Raw genomic sequence first — 22,806 nt, forward strand, 5'->3', positions numbered from 1 at the left:
ACATGTTCTCACCATTCAAAGTTATGAGAGTAATGGTTGTAATTAATAACAACTAATGCACAAGGTAGCTGTGTCAGTCTACCCACTGTCGTAAATCACAATACAAGTTGAGAGATTCAATTACATGAAACCTGGGATAAAGCAATGACAAGGCAGCTTGTTGAAGTGTACTTAATAAGTTATTAAGCAAAGTATATTATTGCGTGTCAAAACTTGTGCTTTTAATGTTGGAAATAATGATTGTGTTTGCTTTTAATGAGTGGTTCTTTCCTTCACCAATAGGATACCCTTGCTGAAAATCTCAGGATGACTGTGTTTGATCTGAGGAAAAAGAATGAGAAACTGAAATTACTGTGCCATTCGCAGACAGCTAAAGTAAACATGCTTGAAAATAAAATTACAGAGCTGAAAGGTGAAAAAAAGACCTATAGTAATGCACGCGTACAAACTGAGGACAAAGAGGAAGTTAATTTCTCCAACAAAGAAGTTCAAGTTGATATGTTTCCATTAAATGCTAGTCAGCGTGAGGTAAGTCATTAATTCGGCTCTTTCCACAAATATTAAGATCAGATTAAGTTAGTGTTCATTTGATAGTGAAAGATTGTTATGTTCATATTTTCTTACATACTTTTTGTTACCGTATTTATTCCTCAGTGCTCTGTGTAAGGAGTAAATTGAGAGAGATGTGTAAGCTTTTCATTGTTGCTTGCACAGTGTTTCATATCAATTTGATAGCTCCTATTTTTGACATTTTCTGTCCTTACAAATTGGCAGTGTATAACACCTGAAGCATTAAAGCCACTATCTTAACTACCCATATTTTTTATTAATCCAGTCCCAAAACTTTTTGGTCTAATGGAGATATTGTAAGAGGGGCTGCAAAATGATTTATAAGTTGTCTCCTTTGTTGACTGCCAATGAACCAAAGACTGCGACGTGCCTTATACAAAACAAAACATATGCTGATGGTGTTTGATGCGTATGAACATGGTGCAATACGTCCCCACAACAGATCCAGTAGGTGCTTGATGGTATATTAGTCAAGGAAACTGGCAGGCTAGTCCATTTGCCAAATATCCTCTCATTCCAAGAGTTCTTGCACCTGCACAGTTCGATGTCCCACATTGTCATTCGTAAAAATGAAGGCAGGGCCAAATGCAGCCTTGAAAAGATGCGCATAGAGAAGTAGTACAGTGTCAAAACAGCATTGACCAGTGAGTGTACAGTGTTCAGAAATTTGGAGGTCAGTAAGCCCACGCAACATAACACCTGGACTTCCAAACTGATCATGTTCGACATCGTTCCTGCGTGCATTAGACGTTCCCACATCTCATTATATGAAGTCTTCCTATCATTTGACAGAATTGATGATTCATGATTAGCGACATGCCTGAATAACATCAAGAATGTCTCATTTAGTTCTGTACAAAATTCTCACTCAGCACTTAGGATACTACAAAGTCTGTGCAAGGTAGGTGCCGTGCATGCTTATGCACAGCCTATTATCTGAGAAGCTGTTTTTGGTCAGTTGTTTCGATGCATTTAAACTGTAGGTGGTTGTTTCCACTACTGGATCTGCACTCATACCGCCCCGGTCAGCAGCCATTATCTGCTGGATTCATTAGACATGGGGCAGCTCATCAGTAATGCTTCCACTATAACAGACAATTCCATGATTCACTGTAACATCTTACGCTGAAACACCAAAGAAACTGGTAAAGGCATGCGTATTTAAATACAGAGATGTGTAAACAGGCTGAAGACAGCACTGCGTTTGGCAACGCCTGTATAAGACAACAAGTGTCTGGTGCAATTGTTAGATCAGTTACTGCTGCTACAATTTCAGGTGAGCAAGATTAAAGTGAGTTTGAACATGGTGTTACAGTTGGTGCACGAGTGATGGGGCACAGCATCTCTAAGGTAGCAATGAAATGGGGATTATCACATATGACCATTTTACGAGTGTATCGTGAATATCAGGAATCCGGTAAAACATTAAATCTCTGATATTTCTGCGGCTGGAAGAAGATCCTGCAAGATCAGGACTAATGATGACTGATCAGAATTGTTAAATGTGACAGAAGTACAACCCATCCGCAGATTGCAAAGCTGGGCCATCAACAACTGTCAACGTGTGAACCATTCAACAAAACATCATCGATATGGACTTTTGGAGCCAAAGGCCTATTCATGTACCCATGATAACTGCACGACACAAAGCTTTACGCCTCGGCTGGGCCCATCAACACCAACATTGGACTGTGGATGACTGGAAACATGTTGCCTGGTCGGACAAGTCTCGATCCAAATTATATCAAGCGGATGGACCTGTATAGGTATGGAGACAACCTCATGAATCCCTGGACCCTGATGTCACCAGGGGACTATCCAAGCTGGTGGAGGCTCTGTTATGGTGTGGGGTGTGTGCCGTTGGAGTGATACATACATAAGCATCCAGTCTGATAGCCTACATCCATTCATGTCCATTGTGCATTCCGACGGACTTGGGCAATTCCAGCAGAACAGTTCAACACCCCACATGTCCAGAATTGCTACAGAGTGGATCCAGGAACACTCTTCTGAGTTTAAACACTTCTGCTGCCCACCAAACTCCACAGTCATGAACATTACTGAGCAAATCTGGGATGCCTTGCAACATGCTGTTCAGATTAGATCTCCACTCCCTCATACTCTTACAAATTAATGGACAGCCCTGCAGGATTCACGGTGTCAGTTCCCTCCAACACTACTTCAGACATAAGTTAAGACCATGTCTTGTTGCAGCACTTCTGTGTGCTCGTGTGGTCCTTACATGATATTAGGCAGGTGTACCAGTTTCTTTGGACATCCAAAGTATAATCCACACTTTCATGAACACTTGCACCAGTGCAATGTTAATTCTTGAGAAACCATTTTATTCAGTGATTACTGATCTCAGTTGTCTTCCCTCCACTTATACAGTATGTTGTCTTGCCAGGACGGCAAAATGCTGGCGTGTGGCTGAATGTCTCGAGAAGTCATTGTTCAGCTTTGTGGTTACTGTGGCTGGAGTATCACCCAAGATGCACCAGGGCGACTTGCTACTCACTGCTGCTTTGGAATCTAACATCCAAATGCCTGTAGACCATTACACGGTGTGTCTTCATATGAAGCGCAATCCCACATTTTTGCTCTGGAGTGCCCATACTACTGTAGGCATGACTATCACGTCTTTTGATTTTGGATAGATATGTAGCAATGGGCAATGATTTCAGGTAATGGATCAGTTCACTTGGTGGGTTAAGAAACCTCATTTTTAGTTTCTCCCTAATTTTAAGGAGAAATTTTTATGCTCTCCTGCATGTGCCTGAAGTATCCCACAGTTGTAATGTGCAATCTTTTATTAACTTTTTGGTACTGGCCTCAGTTCAAAGTGTCCTTCATACTTCCATTTGACTGCCTTTCTTTAACAAATAAAGGACTCTCCTTTCCCTAATTTCCAAGCCCAGTAGGCATATTCTAGAATTACTAACAATGCATCATTCGGGATAGTGCGCAAGGTGCCCTATAACCTTAGTAACACTCCTCGTTGAACTCTACCGACTAATATGCGGGCTTCACAAGCTGATAACTATGACGCTAAATGCTTATACCTGAAGAGTGATGTTAATATATATTGTTTTCAAGGAAAGCTGAAATTGCCTATTTGCAATAGTTATAATTTGTTCATCACATTTGCATCTTTTCTGCCTGCCTCCTTTATATGAGTACAAAGTCATGACACTTATCCAGGAGTAGCCCTAGATTTCATGTTACTGTGCTGCTTCTAATTGTTATATCATTTCATTGTATTTTAGGGCTTCTTGCTAGGTTCCCTTTCAGAAGGATTTGTGTGAGGTGCTGGTGACAATTTGAACTTAAACACCATCCTTCATGTTCCTGGAACACTGCATTACATTTGTCTTCTGTAACTCTTCTGGAAGCACTGCGTACAATGAACAGCATGTCATCTACAAATGCTACCAATCCACTCGTTACTGCTGTCATGTAACTTTTGTAGTACGGTCTCTAACGCTACCTCCCAAAACGCTGGACCACAAACTGATCCCTGCAGACAGCCTTAAGTTGTCATCCTTGTTATTTACTTTTCAGGCATATTAAAGAAGCATGTCTCCTGCGGCAAGAGTTCTCTCAACCAAAGAAAGATGGCCACTATTGGTTATAAAAAGCACCAGCTATATTGGTCATCATTGCTACAGCGTACACAGAATTTTGGGTTTCAGTTGACATGTCTCACCTGTACTGGTGCCTGTCTGCAACTTGACATATCTTCTTCATGTTTTTGTATGTCCATTCTTGTGGGTTGAGATCTGGGAGACTACGGCCTTTCACTATTGTTCAAACATGAAATATCTACAGCTGTCCTTAAAATGTCATCTATTGTGTAGCTACCAGTTCGGTGCTTCAACGCACCTCCTTCAGGCCTTAGTTGATGCTGAAGTGGCTACCATGATCCATATGTACAATGCATCAGTGGCTGACATAACATATGCAGACTACCTGTAACTTTGATGTCTCAGACCATCGACTGTCAAGTTGACAGTTGACAATTGATGGCTGGAGAGATGACAACATAAGTGTTTGAATTTATCGATCTTTTGTGTCAGCGTTTTCAGTTCTATTTACTTTGCCAGCTCTCATTGTGTGATTCAACTTCTCACTTTGTGTTTTCTTTTCAGAAATTATGTCCATCATTATTAACACTTACTGAAAGTCAGAACTGCCTCATATTCACAGTGGCATAAAAGGTTTTGTAAGTAATGAGATCCCCACTATGATGTTGGGGGCTAGGTTAGCCCAACGGCAATTCCTTACCTGTTGTAAGAGACGACAAAGTGTTATACCTAGTTGAGCTTTCACTTTGCAGCTGGGTTATTATTGGGACACCCGTTATTTGTAGCCCATTTCGCATTCTCTCCCTCAACTTTTCTGGCTTAATTACATATAGTCCCCTTTTATGCTTTGATCTCCTCTTTTCTAAGTCTCACAGCAGTGCAGGACATTTGAGGTAGTACGCCATATGTGATGCATAATCAATCCACCATGTGGTGTGATCTTCTGCACCTACTATTAGAGTGGATATATGTTCACATCCGAAGTCCAGTGCGGTAATCAGTCCGTTGTGAGAGGACCGTTGTGTACCCTCATGATTGTAGATCCCTCAAAATGCAGGGATCACACTAGTGCTGCCTGAGCTGTAACCACCTCATATATGCCAAGGAGTAGGTGCCTGTCTAATACAGGACTCCAACAAACAGCACATATGCCATGCAGCCTGTACGTTGGTGGCTGGTGCCCCATGGGCAGATTCTCCAATCAACGAGTGGCATCAGGGCGGACGATCCTCAGTAAAACAGGTCAAACTCACCAGTACAGATAGCCGTGCAAACATGGAAACCTCAGCAGATAGAAGACAAGATTTTAATTCAGAGGCTTACAACCCCAATGTGTTTGTCTTTGGCCACACCTTGGGATGAGTCAGGCAAGTAGAAATGGAGATGGACAGTTTGCCCGGTTCTTGGTATGCTCCAAGACTGATGGAGAATATTTCGCAACAGCAAAGCTGCTGTTTTTCATCAAAAATATTGAGGAGGGTTTGGAGAAGTTGCAAAATTGGTCTCTGTTTATCAAAACTTTTAATACTAACAAATCACAGGCACTCCAGCCCTGTGCCATGATTGGGGATATACCATTTACCATCTCTCCTCATAACAAACTCAACAAGATTCAAGGTGTTGTCTTACAAAAGGATCCGACACTGCAAACAGATGAACTGTACAATAACCTACAGCAATGAGTAATAAATTTTGTTCGATGCATTCAGAGAGGACTCAAAGATAAAAGGATGGACACTGAAGCTTTCATCCTAGTTTTACCCAAGCAAGGTGTGATGTCAGGCCCTACTTCTCTTTTCCTATGAGATGTTGTTGTAGGTGCCAGAAGTTTGGACAAGTTTTCCCACTGTTCTAATGAAGGTGCATGGGCAATATGTGAAATGACAATGCATTAGGACAACCCATGGGTACAACACGCTAAGTGTGTAAACAGTCTAGAATACCACAACCCTCATTTGCTGACCTATTCTGTTTTCAAGAGGGCGGGGAAAATCCAGGAATATAAAACACCTGGCTTATAAAGATGCCAATAAATATTTTAATAACCCCATCCAATTGAAATGATGTCAAACTTAGCAAACATTGTGTCAAAATCCACTTGTATCACAGTCATGAGGTATCATCAGCAACTTCTGGCCATAGTCACATAGCAAAGCCTGTTTTTCAATCGTGGGATGGCTCGGCATCTCCAGTGAAGGAGAACTCCTGCCAAGTTACTCCTCCCAGAATAAAACACACCAGCAGTCTACCACAAAAAAGCAGCTGTAAGAGACACAGGTTGAGGAAAAAAAAACATGTCCCAGAAGGCAAGATAGGGACTCCTCAGAGAAACCAAAACTTCACAGGTACAAGAAGAGAAAATCAAAAGCTAAAAGATTCTGCTGCTTTTATTGAACCTGCTCCCCACCCCCCACCCGTACCTATGTACACTGAGGTGACAAAAATCGTGGGATAGCGATTTGAACATATGTAGATGGCAATAGTATCACCTGCACAAGGCATAAAAGGGCAGTGCACTGGTGGAGCTTTCATTTGTACTCATATGATTCATGTGAAGAGGTATCCAACATGATCATGGCCACATGATGGGAATTAACAGACACTGAAGCGGAATGGTAGTTGGAGCTAGATGCGTAGGACGTTCCATTTCAGAAATTGTTAGGGAATTCATTATTCTGAGAGCCATAGTGTCAAGTATGTGTCGAGAGGGACATATTTGAGGCATTACCTCACAGCAAGGACAATGCAGTGGCTAATGGCCTTCACTTAACAACAGAGAGCAGGGGCTTTTTCATAGAGTTGTTAATGCTAGCAGATAAGCAACTCTGCATGAAATAACCACAAAAACCAATATGGGACATACAATGAACACATATATTGGTACAGTGTGGCAAAATTGGGCACTAATGGACTATGGCAGCAGATGACAGACGGGAGTGCCTTTTCTAACAGCAAATGACACTGCCTCCAGTCCTGGGCTCATGACCATATTGTTTGGATACTAGATGACTGGAAAGCTATGGCCTGGTCAGATGAATCCTGAAATTCAGTTGGTTATGGCTCATAGTAGGGTTAGAGTGTGGGCAGGCCTACGAACCTGTGGCCCCGAGTTGTCAACAAGGCACTTTGGATGCTGTTGGTGGCTCCATAATGGTGTGGGCTGTTTTTACCTGGTCCAGCTGAACTGATTATTGAATGGAAATAGTTATGTTCGGCAACTTGAAGACCATTTGCAGCCATTCACGAACTTTGTGTTCCCAAACAATAATGGAATTTTTATGTATGACAATGTGCATTGTCACTGGGCCATAGTTGTTCGCAATTGATTTGAAGAACTATTTAAGATGTGACAGAGGCCCTGCTTGTGGCTGTCTATGGTGCAGGTTCAGTAATCTACAAGTTGTTGCTCATGTTGGTACCAATTACGCCTGTCGCTTGGGTTCTGAGGGCATCCTTAGTTCCTACAGGTGGCTAGCGGTATAGCAAAGACTGCTGGCCTTGCTTGGGGAGTGCAAGTAGTTATCACAATGTGTACTTTGTATGCAGAGTTGATAGGGGTCCTTCGGTTTAGAGCCGAGTGGAGGGTCTCAAACAGTCTACATAGATTCTGTGACTGCCATGGTTGCAGGTTTTTGGACCTACACTGTGGGATGGAGAGTTATAGGAATTCCCCTGAAAGATCAGTGGTGCACCTCTCGGCTAGCAGAGTCCTTGTAGAATGCACATGGTTGTTTTTTAGGCTAGGCCGTAGTTTGAGGTCCTCTTGAGAATGTTCACCAATCGATATGCAGAGGCTGAAATGAGATCACATGCAAAGTAGACAATTCATGACTGTTAAAATTTTAACAGTATTTCACGAAATATTCGTAACAAAGTTTCTAATTTATTGCCCTCCAGGAAATTTGTTGTGTTCGAATTGTTTCGAGAACTGATAGTTGGCTGAAACTCAAAGTAGAAAGCTCCGAAATATTTAGTGAGGTATGGAACACATATCGAAAAGGAAGATTAGACATCATAGAAAGGGGGGGGGGGGGGGTCATTGCTGTTGACAAAAATATTGTCTACATACAAAGGTTGAAACTGAGACTGACTGTGAAGTTATCTGGTCCCAAGTAGCAGGCCTAAGTGAACTCAGGTTAATTATCAGATGTTTTTACCAGCCACCTGGCTCTGCCATAACAGTTGTATGGTTGTAGAATCATTCAAGAAAGTCTACACTCAGTAGCATGAGAACACCCAGATCATGCAATATTAGTTGGAGGTGACTTAGTGTACCATGTATAGACTGGGACATGTAGATTCACTGCAAGTGATACAGACAGTACATACATACATTAATCCTTGTTCCATAGATCATGAATAAGACATTTCGTAATGATGTGGAACGTGTCTCACTTTAACAGAAGTTTTCTTTACACAAAATAATAAATTTTTTTTCCTACTTTATATCTAAGAATTCATCTGTTGAGTAGAGGGAGCTGTCATTCAGAAATTCTTTTAATTTGCTTTTAAATGTTGGTTGGCTGTCTGTCGGACTTTTAATACTATTTGGCAAATGACCAAAGATTTTTGTGGCAGCATAATTCACCCCTTTCTGTGCCAAAGTAAGATTTAATCCAGAATAGTGAGTATCATCCTTTCTTCTAGTGTTGTAGCTATGCACTTCGCTGTTATTTTTGAATTGGGATGGGTTATTAATGAGAAATTTCATAGGTCAATATATGTATTGCGAAGGTACTGTGAATATCCCGAGTTCCTTAAATAAATGTCTGCAAGGTGATCTTGGGTTCATAGTCTATATTTATCAAAGGTGTTACGCCATTTACTGTACAGAATTGTATAAACTGTGTTTTCTTAAAATTTAGTGAGAGTCCATTTGCAGAGAACCACTTAATAATTTTCTGAAAGACATTATTTGCAATTTCCTCAGCTGATTCTTGCTTCTTGGGTGTGATTACTATACTTGTATCATCAGCATAAAGAACTAACTTTGCATCTTCATGAATATGGAGTACCAAGTCGTTACTACAATAAGTGACGCAAGACTAAACTCTGTGGGACACCATTCTTGATACTTCCCCAGTTAGAGGACTCTGCTGGTTTTTGTAGACTATCAGTACTATTAATTTCAACCTTCTGCATTTTTCCAGTTAAGTATGAATTAAACCATTTGTGCACTGTCCCACTCATACCCCAATACTTAAGCTTATCTAGAAGAATTTCATGATTCACACAATCAAAAGCCTTTGAGAGATCACAAAATATCCCAATTGATGTTCGGTTATTCATTGCATTTAATATTTGATCAGTGAAAGCATATATAGCGTTTTCTGTTGAAAAGCCTTTCTGAAAACCAAATTGACATTCTGTTAGTACTTCATTTTTACAAATATGTGATGCTACTCTTGAATACATTACTTTTTCAAGAATTTTGGATAAAGCTGTCAGAAGTGAGATTGGGCAGTAGTTGTTAGCATCAGATCCATCCCCTTTTTTATGCAGTGGTTTAACAATAGCATATTTCAGTCTATCTGGAAAAATTCCCTGTTTCTGTGAGCTATTACATATGTGGCCGAGAATCCTACTTATTTCTTGGGAACAAGCTTTTAGTACTCTTTTGGAAATGCTATCAATTCCATGTGAGCTTTTACTTTTGAGTGAATTTATTATTTTCCTAATTTCAGTAGGAGAAGTAGGTTGAATTTCAATTTTATCAAATTGCGTAGGTACTGCCTCTTCTGTACACTGCCTTGCATTTTCTAATGAATAAATGGAACCTATTTTCTCTACAACACTTAAAAAAATGATTATTAAAAATGTTTTCTACTTCTGACTTCTTGTTAACAAACTTTTCATTGTGCCTGATAGAAATACAGTCTTCCTGTGCTCTCGGGTGCCCTGTTTCCCATTTCACAATATTCCAAATTGTTTTAATTTTATTATCAGATGTGCTAAACTCAGACACAATGCACATACTTATGGACTTTTTAATAACTTCTTAATACAGTGCATTAGTTTTTATAATGTTTCATTGTTTCGGGATCATTACTCCTCCTAGCTATAAGATACATTTCTCTTTTCTTTTTACAAGGCATTTTTATTCCTTTACTAAGCCATGACTTTTTTCATGGTTTCTTACAATTATATTTCACTGTTTTCAAATGTGCTCACAAAGGTATCATGAAATAGGTTAAATTTTAAATTAGCACCATGTTCCCTGTACACCTCACCCCAGTCTAACTGTTGCAAGATTTCCCTAAAATTTTGAAGTGTTAAATCGTTAATGGAACTAACTATTTTGGAGGACTGTTTTGCATTACTGTGTGGAGCTATATCATATACTGCAACTAGCTGTGCATCGTGATCAGACAGACCATTCTTAACAGGAAAAGTTTTTATTTGATTAAATTTGTCTTAGTCTATGAAAACGTTATCTATCAGTGTGCTGTTTTCCTGTACCACCCGAGTAGGAAAATCAATAACTGATGTCAAATTGAAAGAACCAAGTAATACTTCAAGGTCAAGCTTTCTATCTGACTTTCAGAAAATCTACGTTGAAATCCCCACAAACAATAATTTGCTTTCCTTTGTCTGACAGGTAGCACAACAAAGAATTCAAGTTTTTCAAAAATAGTTGAAAATTTCCCAATGGGGATCTATACATGGCTACAATTATAAAAGTGCCTTTATTTAGTTTAACCTCACATGCACATGCTTCTATGTGTTGCTCTACTTTAAAAATTTTTAGCTTCCAAATTTTTCACACTATGATTGATTTTAACATATATGGCAACTCCTACTCTCTCCATAGTGTCTCTACTTACATCTGCTGAAAGCTTATATCCACCTACATTTACCAGTTCCATACCTGTGACTATATGATGTTCAGACAGGCATAGTACATCTATTCCACCCTCAGTTTCTAAATCTTCTGTACAAACAAGATCATCTACTTTGTTTTTTAATCCCCTGATATTCTGATGCAATACATGAACATTATTTTTTACTGTGCTTTTATGTGAATCTTGTGACATACTAACATTAGGTTTCACTTTACTGTTATGAGAATCTTGTGATATTTTCACATCACTAGTACCTGCCTGTCTGAACTTTTCATTAAGCTTAATTTCAATCAATGTAGGATGATTGGAAACTGATCTTAGCCTAAAAGTGTACTCCCATGAGTTTCAGTGCCCCCCCCCCCCCCCCCAAAGATTTTGCTATCATCCCAGCCAGTTTACCCTTCCCTTTCCTATTGAGATGCAGGCCATGTCTTGTGAAGTCCTACCTACCAAAACCATCAACAGGAGCCATACCTATGCTTGACAAAGTAGCCGCCTGAAGCAGCTGATCTAGCTCCATATTGACCCCCCTGACAGAGCTGTTCAATTGGGGCTGGTCATACCACATGAAAGCAGGAACCAAGCCAACATTTGTCTTCACCCTCCTCCCCCCTTAACCACATCAGTTCCTCCCTAGCACTATCCAGTTCAGCCTGAAGGGCTCTAATCTTCCCTTCCTGTTGCGTTGTTTTCCAGTCCATTGAACATAATCTACAATATCATGGAAGAGACCCATTTACTTACCCGATTCCCATGCCACTGCATTCACCCCAATGTAACCATCTGCCACAACAGCTGCACAGAACCCCAGAACTAACATCCTACGGCAGCTCAAACACTTCTTGCTCATGGTTGTTTACAATATTTTTACAAAATTTATCTAGGCAATAACAATAATATTCTATTAACTACAGATCACAAAAGCCACTAAAGTTACGTGGAACACTATTATATATGTATACTATTAATATAATAATCTAATGCAGTTAAACTAACGTTAAAAATCAAAACTTGTATACCCGAAAAATTAGGCCTAAGATCGTGTATGCACGATTCATACTTTACGTGTTTTGAAAGGAAATAAAAGATAGAACTTACAACCTTTAAATCCCCGAGTAGATACGGTCCTACTAAATATATGTGTAATGAAAATAATCTAAATTCTACACTTAAAAAGAAATGTCTTAAATTTGTATGTAAACCTACATCTAAAGTACACGGAAACTGGCCCTTACGTCCCTCCCCCTCTCGAGAAATACTTTGAAATGAGTGAAACCTTCAATAGATAATATAAAACAGACTCTAATTAACTTCATTGTGGTGTAATGTTAAATTAATTGTCAGTTATTATAGAATTAATTACTTATCTTGGCGAGCTTAATATTCAAGCGTGTGCGATCTGCGTCATTGCTGCCAACTACCAGTTGCTGTCCTGAACTGCTTTTGAAAATTTTTCCGAAAACTGCCCTGAACAACTCCTTAGACAACCCACACCCAATGGAAATATTTTAGACCTTGTGGCTCAAACAGGCCTGACCTTATTGACAGTGTCACTATTGAGACAGGGATTAGTGATCAAGATATCATAGCCACGGTGGTTACTAAAAGTTAGCAAATCCATCAAGAAGGCTAGGAGAGTATTTCTGCTTGAGAAAGCGAATAAGCAGTTGTTAGCATCCCACATAGACAATGAATGGACATCATTTAGTTCCAATATAAAATAAGTAGAGGAATTGTGGGCATAGCTTAAAATGATCGCACTCTGGAGATGTATTTTCTAGGTAAGTGGATTAAGAATGGAAGAAAGCCACTCTGTTGTTTAATAATAAAATTCGGAAAATACAGTAACAGAGATTATTGCACTCACTGTTCAGAAAGGAATGTGCAAATGTAAACAGCAAAAGTTAGTAGAAATTCGTGTGTCTGTAAGATCATCAGGGCATGAAGCATACAACTACTTCCACTACCTTAATGTGAGATATTACCAAGACCCCAAGAAAATTCTGGTCATACATAAAATCATAAAGTGAGTCAAAGGCTTTTACCCAGTCACTTGTCCACTAGTCTTGGTGACAAAAGAAGATAGCAAAAGGAAAGCTTCAAATTTCACATTTGAGAAACCATTCACATCGGAGGAACATCCAAACATATTGTCACTTGACTGCCAAGCAGACTCCTGTAAGGAGGACATTGAAATTAAATGACACTATTTTACTGGTCTCGTACATTGGAACTGGCATACATGGCATAGAGAAGCAACTGAAAGAGTTAAAAACAAATAGATCATCCGGTCAAGATGGAATCCCGGTTCGGTTTTACAGAGTGTATCCTGCTATATTGGCCCATTACTTAGCTTGCATTTATTATGAATCTCTTGCCCAGTGCAAAGTCCCAAGCAACTGGAAAAAAGTGCAGTTGTCTCCTGTGCATAAGAAAAGCAAAAGAACTAACCCACATAATTGCAGAACAATTCCATAACATAGATTTGCTACAGAATTATTGAACACATTCTGAGTTTGAATATAATAAATTCTTTGAGACAGAAAAGCTTGTGTCCAGAAATCAGCACAGATTTAAAAATCATTGCTCATGTGAAACTTTCCCATTATTACATACAATCCTTGGATGGAGGACAACAAGCACATTTCCTATTCCTAGAGTTTCAGAAAGCATTTGGCATGGTGCCCCACTGGAGAGTGCTGATGAAGGTCCAAGCATATGGATTAGGTTCACAGATAGGTGAATGGCCCGAAGACCTTTCAAGTAATTGAAAGCAGTACATTGTCCTCAATGGCCATTGTTCTTTAGAGACAAGTGTATCATCAGGTGTGCCACAGGGAAGCATGATATGATATGACAGATAGGCTGAATAGTAATTTACAGACATTGGCTGATAAACTGTGGTGTACAGGAAGGTGTCATCATTGGGTGACTGTAGGAGAATACAAGATGATTTATCTAGTTGGTGTGTGATGAATGGCAGCTTGCGAAATGTAGAAAAATGTCAGGTAATGCGGATGAGTAGGAAAAGCAGTCCTGTAGTGTTCGAATACAACATTTGTAGTGTGCTGCTGACAGTCACATTGACTAAATATCTAGACATAATGTTGAAAAGTGATATGAAAGGGTGTGAGTATGTATGGTTGGTAGTGGGTAAGGCAAATGCTGTACTTCATTTTATTGGGAAAGTGTAGTTCATCTATAAAGATGATGTTGTATACAATGCTAGTGTGGCCCCTTCTTGAGTACTGCTAGAGTGTTTGGGATCCCCGTCAGGTCAAGAAAATATTGACGCTTTCAGAGACATGCTGCTAGATTTGTTATCATTAGGTTCAATCAGCATGCAAATATTTTTTGGATGTGCTTTGTGAACTCAAATGGTAATCCCTGAAGGGAACACAATGCACTTTTCACGAGGCACTATTGTGAAAATTTATAAACAGCATTTTAAGCTGACTGCAGATCAATTCTGCCAACACACATTTTGCTTAAGATAAGGTGAGAGAAATTAGGGCTCATGCAGAGGCTTACGGACTGTCATTTCTCCCATTCTCGATTGGAAAGGACATGACTAGTAGTGATATGTGGATCCTTCCTCTGTGTGCTGTACAATAGTTTGTGGGGTATGTAAGTAGAAGTAGAAACAAGATGTAGATCAACTGGGAGATGATTGGAACGTCTGCGCAAGGACCTCTAATTGCTCCCTCTTGTCAGTGTACATGGTGTTCCCTCTCGGTATGCGCCCCCCCATCACCTGCTGGTGTGTTCCCAGTCCTGTGCTTCGAATGGGCCTCTCCTGTAGCTCTAAGGAACAAGCTGACCCCCACCATTCTCAGACACTTATTACGTTCATTTCGTCAGAACTACTCCAACTCGACATGCATGTACACAGATGGTTCAAAAGTCAAAGACAGGGTTGGTTATAATTTTCTGCAAATTAGGACCAAAAATTTAGAAAAAAGGATTGTTTCATTGGAGAAATCTTGTAATTGACACAGGAAAATCTGGAAAAAAGAAAGAGAACAATTTTCAATATTGCATCCGAAACGTCTTGCCAGTTAAAGCAAATAATTCAGTGCTTTTATTGGACTCCTGGCCTAAACTTAATATCACACCTGTCTTCAGAGGATGACAAAAAGATTCGGCCTCTCGATTAAGAAATTTTTTGACACTGTCAAGCACATTTCAGAAAAATGTTGGACAGTATAATTTCTGATAGCTCCTTGTCATTTCAGCTTTATCAACAAAATAAGATTGTTAAACTTCAGTCATTTGTGCAATGTCAGTTTGCACCACCAGGTTTTACAAATTTGATCAGTATGCCTGGTACGTAGCACAGTTTGCAACACAATGCCCACGACCATTTCTTAGTGCTTCTCAGTACTGTGTAAATAAACCTAGTAATTACTGCGACGTTACTAAATGCATTAATTTCTCTTTTTTATCAGGTGTGCCTGGGTGTAAAAAAATTGTTTTCATTATCAGCAGACACTTTGCGTTTTTGTGAGGATTCCTGGAAATAATCAAGGAACTGTTTCATTGTTATTAAAATATACATTATTCAAGAATAAGAACTGTGTTATAGAAATCATTATAAATATTTCATGTCAACATATTAAATCCAGATTGATGGAAGATGTCTGTTATGTAGAATCATACACTACTGTTATTTTCTTTCCTTTACTACTCACTTGCATAACAGTTACATCTGCAGCAGCTAAGCTGGCAATAGGAATGGCAAGTTATTAAAAATTAATGATTTGAGACATTTTTTATGGTTTAAGGACTAAATTTGTGTGTGTGCACTGTAGACTTGCCGTTATGCAGCACTATGTTCTCTTAGCATGGCTACATTTGCTTTTTCACCAATTCACGTACTAGGCAGGAAGGGCAGTACAGACTGCTGTTATAAGCAGTTCTTCGTGTGGTGAAAATGAGTAAATTGAACATTTTTTGTAAAAATACTCGCTGTCAGTGCTACCACTGTCCCCCCCCCCCCCCCTTTCTCCCCAGTGGAGAAGTGGTAGTCATCTCATGATAACTCATAATCTCACAATGTATGTCCTGCTGGCTGACTCGAGACAGGCTGGCAAGCTGTTTATAACCCTACCCCCGATACTTACGGATGATGGAGTAGCAGCTACCAAAGTCATACGTTCCCTGAGGAAAAGCAGACTTTCTCACAAAGCTTAATGTACCCCCAACACCTGGTGTCAGGGGTGGTGTGGGGGAAATAACTGTTTAAGCTAATTACGATATTATGAGGAGGATAGATTGCTACTCACCATATAGAGGTGACAGTGAAGCACAGACAGGCACAAAAAGAAAACTGCTATACATTTAAGCTTTTAGAACCTACTTCTGTTGCAGAAAACGCACACGCGCACACACACAGTCCAGTGCATATGCATGCACGTGAGGGGGCACGTGCACGCATATGTGTCACCCAGTTTGTCATACTGACCATTAAGGCCCTTGTTCATGTATTTTTCAGTGACCAGTTTTTAAGTGCTTGAGTTTTATCTGTCCTTCAACCATCCGACAAAGCTAATGCTATACACCTTTTCAACCATGATGACATGGTCGCAGGCCCCAGAGCTCACAATTCTCCTTTTTCGTTTCACATCTTTTCAAGTAAATTTCCATGAGGGAGTGTTAACCTAGATGTTTGGTACATTTAAACCCTTAATCATCATTATGAGGAATACAATTGTATTTCCCAACATGTGTTTTGAAGCTTCCTTTAAGAAACATTTTGAAGCAACTGAGTTGTATGAGTTGAAGTAAAGGGGCAAAATATCTCAATAAAGGTGAGTTGTTTTCCCTAAAAGATAATGTTTTAATTAATCTGAGTAGTAAAAGAAGAAATTCACTGAATGGTTGATGTGCTACTTTATTGATAAAACAGGAATGAGAACATTGATAGCTTGTCATTTATTTTTTTGGGACAGATCAGTTTTCTGCTCACATTGCATGTAACTCTTAAGATATTGAGCAGCAAGTGAAAAGTGCAGTATTTACAATGCAACAAACTTCTGTGGTCAGTTATCAGATGCATTGTGTACAAAACAAGAATGAAGAATTAGATTGAACCGGTAGCTTTGGGTCCGCAGACAAGTGATAAAAATTAGTTTTGTTTGTTAAGCTGTGTTGGTTTCTTCAGAGAGGTCCATTCCGATTTTCTTCCACATCCTTCTCCAGCCAGACTTGTCAATCAACTCTCATGAGCTCATTCTCAATGTGCAGGTTGAATCCTAACCTTCATTTTTAAATACTTAAAGTAATTGACTCTGTGCAAGGAGGTAAGTGCAGTTAGATTTTTTGTAGCTGCTGTTGTCTTCATTGGATAACTTAGGTAGTCTATCAAAAGGAAAATTCTCTTGAGAGAGCTAAACAATCACAAGGAAACAGAATCATTGGCCAGTATATACCTCCAGGAGGTGAAACTTTTAAGAACACCCACACACACAAGCTTAGGACCAGCAACAGCAGAGGTCTGCTTCTACCAGTTTTTCCATTCCTTTGTAAATAATTTGTCTTAATATTTTGCAACCATGATTTACTAAAGTGATGGTTTATTATTATTCACACCTGTCACCACCTGGCTTCTTTGGATCTGAAAATATTTTACTCTTCCTAAAGTCTGGGAGTATTTAGTCTGTCTTACATATCTTTCACACCAAGTGGAGTAATTTTATCATGGCTGTCTCTCGCAAGGATCTCAACAACTCTGAGGGAATGTTGTCTATTCCAAGAACCTTGTTTCCACTTGGATTTTTTCAGTACTCTGCCGAGTTCTTCTCGTAGTATCATATCTTACATCTTACCTTCACAACCTTCCTCTTATCACACTTGGATGGGTGACCATCCCGTCTGCCGAGCACTGTTGGCAAGCGGGGTGCACTCAGCCCTTGTAAGGCAAACTGAGGAGATACTTGATTGAGAAGCAGCGGCTCCAGTCTCGGAAACTGACATACTGCCGGGAGAGGAGTGTGCTGCCCACATACCCAGCCATATCCGCATTCAGTGACGCCTGTGGGCTGGTCAGTACTGTTGGGCCTTCAATTTTCTTATAGACAGTATCTATCTTTCCCCTAGTTAGGCATACTTTTATAGCCTTGCATTTGTCCTCTAATGATTTTGCAATTTGTGTCAGTTTCATTTTTCTTAAATTTCTGTATTCCCCTTTGCCTGCACCATTTTTGTATTTTGTCAATTAAATTCAATATCCCCTGTCATCCAGTGACTTCTTCTAGGCCTTATGCCTATGTTATCATCACCTGCCTTCCTTGTTTCATTTCTCAAAGCTACCTATGCATTATTTTCCAAACATTACAGTCCAGCATTGGATGATGATTCCTCTGAAATTCTCGACAACCTCTGGACCCTTCACTTTATCCGGATCCTATTTCCTTAATTTCCAACCTTTTTGCAATTTCGTCAGTTTTCAGTCTGAAACCTTCCAGTGTCACCCGGTCTGTTGTACAATACAACATTCTTTCATGATTCTTAAACTAAGTGTTAACAATGATTAAATTTTGCTCTCTGCAAAATTCTACCAGGTGGCTTCCTCCTCCACTCCTTTCCAACTGCCATATTCATTCGCTACTTTCCAGTCTTTCATTCCTTACTACAGAACTCCAACTCTCCACCAAAATTAAATTGTCATCTCCATCACCTTTCTGAATAATTTCCTTTACCTCCTCTTATTTACTCCCCCTCTTCCCCCCCCTGCGGGTCCGGGGATTAGAATAGGCCCGCGGTATTCCTGCCTGTCGTAAGAGGCGACTAAAAGGAGTCCATCCCCCTCACGGGGGTAGTTAGCGCCTGCGTCCGGAGACGGACGGTTCCACGACCTATCATCGTGGTCTTTTTGGTTTTTCACTTCTCGTTTCTTCCTTCCTTTTGTTGGTTCCTTTCTTTGCTCTTCTCCACCTCACTGTCTTCCTTACTCTTTCCCTTGCCTTCTCCTTGCCTTCTCCTTGCCTTCTTCTCCTTGCCTTCTCATTGCCTTCTTCTCCTTGCCTTCTCATTGCCTTCTTCTCCTTGCCTTCTCATTGCCTTCTTCTCCTTGCCTTCTCATTGCCTTTGCTTTCTCATTGCCTTCTTCTCCTTGCCTTCTCTGGTCTCCGCCTCGGCGTTTGAGACAGTCTGTCCTCTTTCTCCCTCTCTCTCTTCTTTTTCCTCTTCTTCCTTCCTCCCTGTGCGTGCCTGAAGGCCGACCCACGCGTTCGCACGCGTAGCCGGTGACGGGGTAACGCGTAAGTCCCCGCCCTGGGTAGACATGTAAGGCACGCGCGTACCCCCTGGTAAAGGCCAGGCCCGGGGAGGGGTGATTGCCTGAGCTGATACCTTCTGACCATGCCGATTGGTCCCTCCGTCTGTTTCTCGGGAGGTGTGACCTGAGGTGTAAACATTCACCTAAGGCGGGAGTGCCCTCTGAGAGGGTCCCCACAAGGAAGGAGCGCGCCATCGGAGACGCTGGCAATCGTGGGGGATTCCTCCGCAATGGATTCTACTCCATCTCTTTCGACTTCGACCCAAAAACGGAAACGTGACCAGCCAACAGTGACAAAAGTACTACCGCCTGCCCCACAGTTCCTCGTAGTTTCTCGATCTGAGGACGGAAAGGATTTTTCCTCTGTCAACCCTTTCGTTATTCAGAAGGGCGTAGATGCCATAGCCGGATCTGTCAAATCTTGTACCAGGTTGCGTAACGGCACCTTATTACTAGAAACTGAGAGTGCCTTTCAGGCACAAAAACTGCTTCGGGCCACCCTCCTGTACACGTTCCCTGTCCGGGTGGAGGCCCACCGAACTTTGAATTCGTCTCGTGGTGTAGTCTATACTAGCTCCCTCGACGGATTGACTGACGAGGAGCTTCAATCATTCCTCGCTGAGCAGGGCGTGACGGCTGTCCATAGGGTCATGAAAAAGGTCAACAATGACCTTGTACCGACCCGGACAATTTTCTTGACCTTCGATAGTGTTAAGCTGCCATCGCGCATCAAGGCGGGCTACGAGGTTATTTCTGTTCGCCCCTATGTCCCGACACCTACGCGCTGCTACCAGTGTCAGCGTTTCAATCACGCTCGACAGTGTTGTTCCAATGCGGCTAAATGTGTCACTTGTGGCAGGGATGCCCATGAGGGTGACTGTCCACCTCCGTCTCCTCGTTGTGTGAACTGTCAGGGTGACCATGCCGCATCCTCCCGCGACTGTCCTGTCTATAAGGAAGAACGCTGTATCCAAGAAATTCGGGTCAAAGAGAAAGTGTCCACCTCGGCTGCTCGCAAGCTATTGGCTAGTAGGAAGCCTACGCTGCTCCCAGCGGGGAAATACAGTACTGTCCTCGCCTCTCCTCGGACTACCCGGGAGGTAGCAACCCAGACATGCGATCTGACCTTCAGCACCACGGTCGTCCGTTCGGCCAGTGCTAAGATCGCGCGGTCGACGTCTCCTCTTCCTCCCATCACCCCACAGACACGAGCACCTTCCTCAGCTTCTGCTAAGACGAAGACATCGAAGTCAGATGCACGGGCCTTCAAGAAGGAACCATCCCGTGCAGACTTCCTCCGTACCTCGACCTCCCAGCCTTCGACCGATACTTCCACTACACGTCCTTCCAAAAAGGCGCATAGGAAGCACAGTTCTCCTTCTCCGCCACGGCGCTTTTCTTCTCCTGCGCCACCCAGCGGTTGCCACCCCAGGCCGTCATCCGTTTCGCCTGGCCGCACCACTGGTAGCCGTACATCTGGCCGTTCACTGGCGGAGGAAGCTCCCCCTCTCGGCCATCCTCCCGAGATGGCCGATGACCCTATAGACCCAATGGACGATGACTGTCCGCCTACTGATAGCGGCGGCAGTGCTCGCTCGAAGCCAGGCCCTAAGCGGCCTTCGAGGTGACCACTTCTCTCATCTTTCTTTTCTTACGATGGCACTTATTCACTGGAATATTCGCAGCATTCGCTCCAACCGAGAGGACTTGAAGTTGCTGCTCCGCTTGCACCGTCCGCTCGTCGTAGCCCTTGCACGCCGGTTTGAGTGGTATGCACTTTCTGATACATATTCGAGCGACCACTTCCCGTGTGTTATCCATCTCCTGCAGCATACCCCCTCTCCGTGCTTCTCTAATTGGACCATCTCCAAGGCAGACTGGGGGCTCTTCTCTTCCAGGGCGACCTTTCAGGATCAAACCTTTACAAGCTGCGATCGTCAGGTCGCACACCTCACGGAAGTCATTCTCGCTGCTGCTGAATATTCCATCCCTCACCCTCCTTCTTCTCCACGTCGCGTACCGGTCCCCTGGTGGACCGCAGCATGTAGAGACGCTTTACGTGCTCGTCGACATGCTTTACGCACATTTAAACGCCACCCTACAGTGGCGAATTGTATCAATTATAAACGATTACGTGCTCAGTGTCGTCGTATTATCAAAGAAAGCAAGAAAGCCAGCTGGGCTGCTTTCACAAGCACCTTCAACAGTTTTACTCCTTCTTCTGTTGTCTGGGGTAGCCTGCGCCGGCTATCTGGCACTAAGGTCCACTCACCAGTTTCTGGCTTGAAGGTCGCGAATGACGTCCTTGTGGCCCCTGAGGCTGTCTCCAATGCCTTTGGCCGCTTTTTCGCAGAGGTTTCGAGCTCCGCTCATTACCACCCTGCCTTCCTCCCCCGCAAACAGGCAGAGGAGGCTAGGCCACCTAACTTCCGCTCCTCGAATTGTGAAAGTTATAATGCCCCATTCACCATGCGGGAACTCGAAAACGCACTTGGCCGATCACGGTCCTCTGCTCCAGGGCCAGATTCTATTCATATTCAGATGCTGAAGAACCTTTCTCCTGCGGGTAAAGGTTTTCTTCTTCGTACATACAATCGCATCTGGATTGAGGGACGTGTTCCCGCATGCTGGCGCGAGTCTATTGTTGTCCCGATTCCTAAGCCGGGGAAGGACAAGCACTTGCCTTCCAGTTATCGACCTATCTCGCTTACCAGCTGTGTCTGTAAAGTGATGGAGCGAATGGTTCACTCTCGATTGGTTTGGCTGCTCGAGTCTCGACGCCTACTTACCAATGTACAATGTGGATTTCGTAGGCGCCGCTCTGCTGTTGACCATCTGGTTACCTTGTCGACCTTCATTATGAATAACTTCTTGCGGAAGCGCCCGACCGCGGCTGTGTTCTTTGATTTGGAGAAGGCTTACGACACCTGTTGGAAGGCGGGCATTCTCCGCACCATGCATACATGGGGCCTTCGCGGTCGCCTCCCTCTTTTTATTCGTTCCTTTTTAATGGATCGACAGTTCAGGGTACGTGTGGGTTCTGTCCTGTCCGACACCTTTCGCCAGGAGAATGGGGTGCCACAGGGCTCAGTTTTGAGCGTCGCTCTCTTCGCCATCGCGATCAATCCAATAATGGATTGCCTCCCAGCTGATGTATCAGGCTCCCTTTTCGTGGACGATTTTACCATCTATTGCAGCGCGCAGTGTACACGTGTCCTGGAGCGCTGTCTTCAGCGTTCTCTTGACCGTCTTTACTCCTGGAGTGTCGCCAATGGCTTCCGTTTTTCTGCCGAGAAGACGGTCTGTATTAACTTCTGGCGCTACAAAGAGTTTCTCCCACCGTCCTTACGACTCGGTCCCGTTGCTCTCCCAATCGTGGAGACAACCAAATTTTTAGGCCTTACATTTGACAGGAAACTTAGCTGGTCTCCACATGTGTCATATTTGGCCGCCCGTTGTACCTGTTCTTTAAATGTCCTCCGTGTTCTCAGTGGTCTGTCGTGGGGAGCGGATCGAACCGTCCTACTTCGTC

General features: G+C 42.2%; 1 protein-coding gene across 1 annotated transcript in view; it reads left to right on the forward strand.

The window, feature by feature from the left end:
- LOC124798146 (kinesin-like protein KIN-7M, chloroplastic) overlaps positions 1 to 22,806 on the forward strand; it is a 278,641-nt gene that overhangs the window by 242,237 nt on the left and 13,598 nt on the right. The window contains exon 16 of the mRNA XM_047261426.1: positions 283 to 528. Within this exon, the coding sequence (XP_047117382.1) occupies positions 283 to 528 (246 nt within the window). The remainder of the gene's footprint in view (positions 1 to 282; positions 529 to 22,806) is intronic.

The sequence above is a fragment of the Schistocerca piceifrons genome, chromosome 5 (genome assembly GCF_021461385.2).
Source record: "Schistocerca piceifrons isolate TAMUIC-IGC-003096 chromosome 5, iqSchPice1.1, whole genome shotgun sequence".
In the NCBI taxonomy this organism is placed as follows: domain Eukaryota; kingdom Metazoa; phylum Arthropoda; class Insecta; order Orthoptera; family Acrididae; genus Schistocerca; species Schistocerca piceifrons.